General features: G+C 43.3%; 1 protein-coding gene across 1 annotated transcript in view; it reads right to left on the reverse strand.

Annotated features, from left to right (window-relative positions):
* Positions 1-8,331, reverse strand: part of EGFL6 (EGF like domain multiple 6) — a 40,582-nt gene that overhangs the window by 30,485 nt on the left and 1,766 nt on the right. Inside the window, exon 2 of the mRNA XM_006917730.2 lies at positions 3,766-3,878. Within this exon, the coding sequence (XP_006917792.1) occupies positions 3,766-3,878 (113 nt within the window). The remainder of the gene's footprint in view (positions 1-3,765; positions 3,879-8,331) is intronic.

Consider the following 8,331-nt stretch of genomic DNA (forward strand, 5'->3'; position numbering starts at 1 on the left):
TCCTCCATCGCTGCCTGTGACTGACAGTCTGGTTTCTGGGCAGGACAAACTCTGGTGCAATGAACACCCCAGAGCTACTTGTGACATCAGGCTGAAGCTAGCCTTCACCTGAAACCACATCCTTGCCCAGGTCCTTCATGCCGTTACAGATTTCTTCTGACAGCATCCGTCAACAGAATATTTGTACATGAATCCCCTTTGCAGGCTCTGATCCTAGAAAATCTGCTGTCAGACATGACACTAAACTGATATTTCAAAAGCATAGTTCTGATCATGCCACGCCTTGTACAGAAGTCATCAAATAATCTTTATTGCTTCTCGAATAAGGTACAGGCGTCATAAACATGATCTGGCCTCCATCTTCTTTTGCAGCCTTAGCTTATTCTGTTCCCTACATGTAGGCAACGCTGTGGTCAAAAGAAATGGCCTGCCATTCTCTAGGCCTACCCTTTGCTTTCTGCCTCTTCCTATCTATTGTTACCCCACCTGGGGTACCCTGCCCCCTCCCTGCAATGGTTACTACCCTCCAGATCCTTTAGGGACTACTTTGTGTAGCCCCTCTTTCCAGAAGCCTTCAGAGATTTCTCCAGCCACATGTGAACTTACACTCAGCTTAGTGAGCACCGCAGAGCTTCGGGCGGGCCTCCCCTGTGAAACTGACCAGTCTCCAGCTTATTAAATAATCAGACACATATCTGGCTTCCATCTACTACCTGATTCTAAATGCCTTCAGAACAGAGACTTAAATGTTCCTCTTTGTTTTTTCCTGCTGCATTTAATACTGTTGTGAACATGCTATACTCAAACAGTTTTGAACAGTCAATAAAGTAATAGGTGTAGAACTTTTAACAGGGAAACATTTTATGACTTTGAATAAATCATAAGTGAGAAGTTAAGGGGAAAAAATGCTTCCCACTTTTGGAGAAAAAAGAGACAGAATTTGAATTCCAGTGTCTATTTTGTTATGGATACGTACTTGGAGATTCAGCTTGAAGTTCAGATGTTAAAAAAATAAATCTTTTATTTTTTTAAGCCCTGAGACCACTGATTGCTCCCTGGGAAGTTATTTTCAATGTGGAAGGAAGGCCCAGGATAAATGCCAAACAGAATACAGGAGAAATGGTGAACAGTGTCCTTGCTGCTCTAAGGTTAAAGCTCCAGAAAGATATTTTCAGCTTACAGTCACTTTGGATCTGAGATTTGAACAGCCAATCCACAGCACAAGGACATTCAGTATGTCCAAAATGGCCTGAGATTCAAATGTGCTTTAGAGAACGTAAAGCTCTCTTGTCTTGTTCATTTCTCCCTGGAACTCCTCCATCTGCGGCTTTTAATTAGTGATTCGTTTGCAGACAACTCTTTATCCTACCTAGCTAAGTGACATACATTTGAAGGTTAATGACAATGAGTTCGGCAGACCCTGCCTGGGGAGTATATTTAGGCTGGGCAGAGGCCAAGATCTGGAAAGCTCTGGCAGAGAGGCAAGGCCTTGGAGGGATGAAGGGGGAATAGACGGACGGTGGTGAAGGCCTGGGTGGACTGGGCCTCACAGGCTGGGGTCTGACTCAGCTTGTTCAGGCAGGTTGACATGCGTTCTTGTCTCCTCCATGCAGCCTATGCTGTGGCTTAGGAATCAGAGATCTGGCATCAGGGACTAACCACCCGGCTGTTTGGTGCTTCCAGGGGCATATGACTTTGCCATCCAGAAAGATCATGCAAATTGGATAAAACACGACACAGATTTTAGATATAAAAATCATGGTATTAACTGGAACATTTGACCGGTGCAGTCGGGGTGCTGACAAGCCCTTCGGCTCACCAAACCTGCACAGCGAGCACTTTGCTTGAACCCCCCGCATTTGCTCTCTTAACACCTCACTTTAAATTCTTTCGTGCCTATGGCATTATATCGTCCACAAAAGCATTGAGAATGTGACTGTCTGCGTGATTGCCGGCCAAACTGCTCTGATCTAGTTACAGAATAGCCCTTCCAGAAAGCCAAGGTTCACCCTCATTTATTCACCAGAGACATGCAAGTTTTATGGCAGTAGGTGCTGAGGTTCGTGTGACTGTAAACAGAGTTTCCAAATCATGCGTCCCACGTGGCTTTTGCCCCTTTCCGCCTCACTGACTTCAAACAAAAATGTGTTATGTTGTGTCTAGAAAAAGAATAAAGCAACACTTACTTCCGCCATCACTTACTTCCGCCATCATCTGGTGCTCTGTCAGAAGTCTGGTCTGTGATGAGAGTTACTGGCCCTTTCCGAATCAAGGGGAATTTATGAGGTATTTCCTATGTATGCTGGGACCCCTAACACTTACCCCCTTTACCCTCTGAAGTAGATATTATCCTCTCCATGTCGCAGAAGAGGGAATGGAGCCTCGGCGAGCTTACCTACCCTTGCCCAAGGTCACCCACATCATTTTAGTTCTCAAGACAATGCCCTTGATCATGACACTATCAGTGAGAAAAGCTACCCTTCCAATTGACAAGGTCCTATGGTGATGTCTAACTTGCTTTATCTAGGTGGGTAATGTTGACCTGCAGATCCTTTTCCAAGTATCTTCACACTCCTGTGATCTTGTCACAAGGAAACTGCGATGGTGGAAGGTTTGTATAATATTGAGCATGCAGCAGCTAGATCAATGTCTTCCAATGTTTCATGGATTTTGCATATTATCAAGTTCTGTCCTCACCTGTGGGCTATCCAGATATTACTGAAACAGACAGAGGAGAAGTTTGGAGTAGGGACAGACCAGCAAAAAGAAGGTTGCATTGTTATTCTTAACAATAGCTAATATTTTTGTGCTTTACAGTTTAGGCTCTAACGTGATGTACACCAGTACCTAAAGTGTATGGGACATGCCATCGTGTATTTATCCCATTTAACAGATAAAATATTGAGGTTCAGACATATGTGACCTAGGGACACAGGAGCAGTGAGACCAGATTCCTACACTGAAGGAATGTGTCCCATCTCGGTCAGTCAGGAGAACTAAATGTGGATTTGATTTGTCTACACTGTGAGTGTTGGTAATTAAAGAAAGTCAGATAAAAAACAAAACACCACAAAACTCTACCCAAATCCCTGTCCTCCCCAACCCTCCTGAAATTATCAGAGGACTCTCCAAGTCCCTGACACACGGTCTGAGAAACGATGTCCAAGGCAAAGTGTGATTCCTTAGTGTGATATGTGTACAAAAGAATCAGAAAAATACTTAAAATCTTTGCATATATGCATGCATCCCTTGAAACCATCTAGAAACTGGCACAACAGACTTTCGAATGATAATCAAATTATAAAGTAAATGGCTTACTTTCATGTTTGTGACTAAAGCCTACCGGTTAGGTTCATAATTTAAAAATGTATTTTATTAGAAATCAGTTGGAAAAATTTATCATCGGAAGGAGGTATTTGTTCGCCTATATTTTTGCCCAACTCAGTTTCTCCAGATTAAAACAGAAACGGTAACAAACAACATAGTCATACTCGCTACGACAGCAACAGACATAAGTGGCAAGGCAAGACTCCTAAAACGAATCATGTCAAAAAAACCAAAAAACAAAAAACGAATCATGTCTAGGGTGCTGGTCGGCGATGTTTTGGAAGAGAAGAGGTCTCACAGGAACCCGGATATTGGTAGTTATCCATGTCCCTCTGCTGGGAAACCCACTGGCTTTGGTGACAGCTTATGGTGTCACAGATAAAACCCTAAAGACCCTGGCCTGCTACTTGAGGGTGGTCTGAGTTTTTACAAAATTACCTTCGCAGACTCCATTGCTGCTCCTTCTCCAGCCATAGCAGCAGGCCATTTTGGTTCCATAGCGACAGACTCCAGGCTGGAGTGCTGGTGCCGACAACCCGTGATCGCTTGGACTGTGGATAAAGAGCCACATGTCAGAGCTGAGAAAACAGAAAGGGAAACAGAGACCCTTCCCCGCTACTAAATGAGCAGCAGAGATGACATTACTTGGTTCATTTCAACAAACCTGCCGTAAATACTAAATTCGATTTTGAAAATCTGAATTCTGGGTGGCCAGTCTGTGCTCCCATTTCATGCCAGCCTTTTCCAATAATTAGTGTCATCTATTTCCTTCTTCCCCCAGTGTTAAAAGAATCGGGTTATAGAACCTATAAAATAAACGCACATGAAAGTGGCCAAAACTTTACGTTTCTGAACCTCGTAGAGCACCAGTTTTGAAGTGTGCTCTGTACAGACACTGAGGCCATTCCAGGTCTGTGTCTGTTCCAGTGCTGAGTGTGGTAATGTGACTCCCTGGCCCTGTGGCTTTGTCCCCGACAAGAGCATTACACTTTCATCCCAGTGGCCACCTGGGAACCAGTGAACGAACTATAGACAGGCAAGAGCTGAAAGGGGTCTAGACATCCTTCGATGAAGCCCTCCCATGCTACAGATGAGGAAGCTCCAGTTCAATGAAGAGGAGCCCACCCCTTTCCCCGCAGAGCTGGTGATGGGGACTCCAGCCCAGGGCACCTTCTCATTCCTCACTGCCTCCTAGAATCACAATTTGCTGAACTCTCTAACTGTGGAGCCGGAGTTGGCAAACTTTTTCCATAAAGAGTCAAGTGGTAAATATTTTATGCTTTGTAGGCCATACAGTCTCTGTCCATTTGCAAAAGCAGCCGCAGGCAATAGTAGCTGACGGGCGTGGCTGTGTTCAAGAACACCCTTTTTATAGAGACCGAAATTTGAACTGAATATACTTTTCATGCGTCATGTGATGCTATTCTTCTTTTGATTTAGTTTAAACCATTTACGAAGGTAGAAAGCATTCTTAGCTCATGAGCCCTGTGAAAACAGAGGCCCACCCAGCCTTGGCCTGTGGACTGTATGTAGCTTGCTCACTCCAATCTCCAGCCCTGCCACCAAGTGCCCCTGACTATGCTGGGCCATGGGTGAAGCTTGTGACATGATTACCAACTTACCAGCCAAGTACGGGACATAGCTGCTACCAGATTCTGGAGGAAAAGACTTGAGTTGTATATTCTATGGAGGGCTGGGGTTGTGTCCACACGCATATTAAACACACTGTAAAATGTTTCCATATTAAATACACCGTAAAATGTTTCCTGGGCTCTTTGACAGACAAGGAATGCACATTTTACCACGTGCTTTCTGCTGCGGGACTGAAGTTTGTGCAAGTTAATAACATCTTAGTCAAGGTTGAGAGGTTAAACAGCATGGCAGTTTTCCCTCGTGGTCTGCCCCTCCCGCCAACTTGGTTATTCAGTTATGAACATCAAAGACATGGTCCATCACATTTCATTAACTGAGAACACCAAATATGAGGATGAGTTTATTTACTTTTTCTTGAAAGGGACATTCTTTCATCCTCTAAGGGAATTAATTTTGGGGATTTATAAGTTATTCACTCAACCTCTGATTGGATTTTTGAATCTCTACAACCACTACATCAGGAGTCTCCAATCCCCGGGCCGCAGACCGGTACCAACCATGTTCTGTCAGGAACCTGGCCACACAGCAGGAGGTGAGCAGCAGGCAAGAGAGCGAAGCTTCATCTGTATTTGCAAGTGCTCCCCAGCGCTAGCATCACCGCCTCAGCCCCACCTCAGATCATCAGGCATTAGATTCTCATAGGCGCACCAATCTCTGTGCCAAAAAGGTTGTGGACCGTTGCTCTACATGACTGACATTTTTACCAGATAAATCTTTGTTGTTAGAGGCTTTCCTGTGCATTGTAGGATACTTAGCAGCATCACTGGGTTGTACCTATAGACGCCAGTAGCACCCACCCTTCCAGTTGTATCAGCCAAAAATGTCTTTAGACATTGCCAAATGTTCCCTGGGGGGCAAAACCGTCACCTGTTAAGTACCACTGTATTACAGTGAAACATGGATCAAGCGCTTGCTATATATTCCATACAGTGATGAAAATGACACAATCTTTGCTCTCTTATGTTCACAGTGTACTGTCAACAGATACATTACAGCATAGGACAGCACAGTAAGTAGCATCACGATGGTCTCAGAAAGAGTTGTGACTGAGAAATAATACAGCCATCTGTCTTAATCTAATGTGGTCTTTACTAACAATTCTATGAGGAATACCATATTCTTGAGTCAGTCTGCACATAACTAATAATGCCCAAACAAGAAACCACAGATATTGAACATGAAGTACGTTGAGTAAATAAGTGCAAGTCCAAACACAACGATATACTCAAGAATCATTCTTTAGCATTTTAAACATTGAGGTATAATTCACATAACAGAAAATGTACCATTTAAAAGTGTACACTTCTGTGGGTTTTAGTATATTCACCGTATTATGCAACCATCATCACTATCTAATTCCAAAACATTTCCATCACTCCAAAGAGAAACCTCATATTTGGTAGTGGTTAGTCCGCTTCTCCTCTCCCGCCTGGCTACCACGAATCTACTTTTTGTCTCCGCATTTGCCTATTCCGACATTTTGCATAGATGCAATCTTACACTGCGTGGTCCTTTTGTGTCTGGCTTCTTTCACTGAGCATGTTTCTAAGGTCGATGCACACCGTGGCATTCATCACTACTTCCTTTCTATTGCTGAGTCATATTCCATTCTGTGGACAGACTACATTTTGTTTATCCATTTATCAGTTGATGGACATTTGATCGTTTCCACTTTTTGGCTATTATGAATGCTGCTGCTACGAACCACTGTGTACAAGTTTTTGTGTGGACATATGCTTCTATTTCTCTTGGGTTATAGGAGTAGAACTGCTGGGTCATATGATAACTATACGTTTAACTTTTTGAAGAACTGCCAAACTGTTTTCCAAGATGGCGACATCATTTTACATTCCCACCGGAAATGTATGAAGGTTCCAATTTCTCTACATTCTTATCGGCGGTTGTTATTGTCAATTTTTTAATTATAGCCATTCTAGTGGGTGAGAAGTGGTATCTCGCTGTGGTTCTGATTTGCATTTCCCTATTGGCTAAGGATGTTGAGCATCTTTTCATGTGTTTATTGCCTGTTTGTAGGCCTTCTTTGGAGAAAGGTCTATTTAGGTCCTCAGCCCATTTTTAATTGGGCTATTTGTCTTGCTGTCCTTCAGATTCGAACGCAAAGATTGAAATTAGTAAAAACAGCTCTCCCTACACCTTGGTGAATAAGGTAATGTAATTTTATCTCATGTTGCAAAAATCTCTCCCACCTAGCGAGCCTGTTTCCTGACCATACATGCCTGTCATAAACCTCGATGACGTGCCCACATGCGTTTCCTCTTCCTTTAACAACACAGAGCTGATGTTTGGGGAGCAGAGTGGTGGGAGGAACTAAGTTTGCCTGGGAAAGCGGATGAAGGTGTCACAGGGGAGGTGACATATGAGTTGCATTTAAAAAGAAACCATGATAAACAGGAAAGCTATGGGAGAAATTCTGCTATGAGACTTTAATTCCACATTTTTATAAGGGATGTGGGATTCATTTAATTAATTTCAACCTATCAACAAAACCTTGGAGATGACCTGCCGACTTCTCGGCTGCAGGTTTGCAAGCAGTACGCTCACCAACTGCAGTAAGAAGGATCTTACCTATTTCCTGATGCCAAAAAACCCCCGCTTAATCCTCAGTAGGGCGTGGATATATGGAGCACTGTGCTAGGTACTGGGGATACAAAGATAAACATGGCAGTCAGAGTCCCTGGTAATGAGCTTTTAGACAAGAAAGTGAGGGTAAGAGATGCACTAAACATATTCAGTTGGCTATAGAAGCTTAAAGCAAAGAAACATAATCTCTTCAAAGGGATCCAGATGTTCTCTCTGAGGGTGTAAACTTTAAATGAGACTGAAGATGAATAGGGGTCAACCACATAGAATGAAGGACAGAATATTACAGGCAGAGGTAACAGAATGAGTGCAGGCTAACAGGTAAGAGACACCATGCTTATGCTTAGGGAACAGATAGAAGACTAGAGGATTGAACAAAGGGAGGGAGATGAGCCTCAAAAGGTGGGCAGAGGCTACATCATGGAGGGTCTTGTGAGTCAAGTTAGAGCTATGGGACCTCATATCCTAATTGCAATAGGACAGCACCAAAGGGTTTTAAGAGGGAGGTTATTTGAGAAGATTTCTCTTTAGAAAAATATTATCATGGCAGAAGTCTGGAAAATGGACTGGAGGGAGGCAGAATGAAAGCAGTTGGCTCAGAAGAAAGATTCTGGTGGCTTGGATTGGAGCAGTAGCAGTGGAGGTAGGGAGAAATGGATGGAATCGAGGTAGATCCAAAAGACTTGGTAATGAATTAGTGTCATTCATTCATTTGACAAGCATTTATTGAGTATCTGCAATGTATCAGGA

The sequence above is a fragment of the Pteropus alecto genome, unplaced genomic scaffold, assembly GCF_000325575.1.
Source record: "Pteropus alecto unplaced genomic scaffold, ASM32557v1 scaffold477, whole genome shotgun sequence".
Taxonomy (NCBI): domain Eukaryota; kingdom Metazoa; phylum Chordata; class Mammalia; order Chiroptera; family Pteropodidae; genus Pteropus; species Pteropus alecto.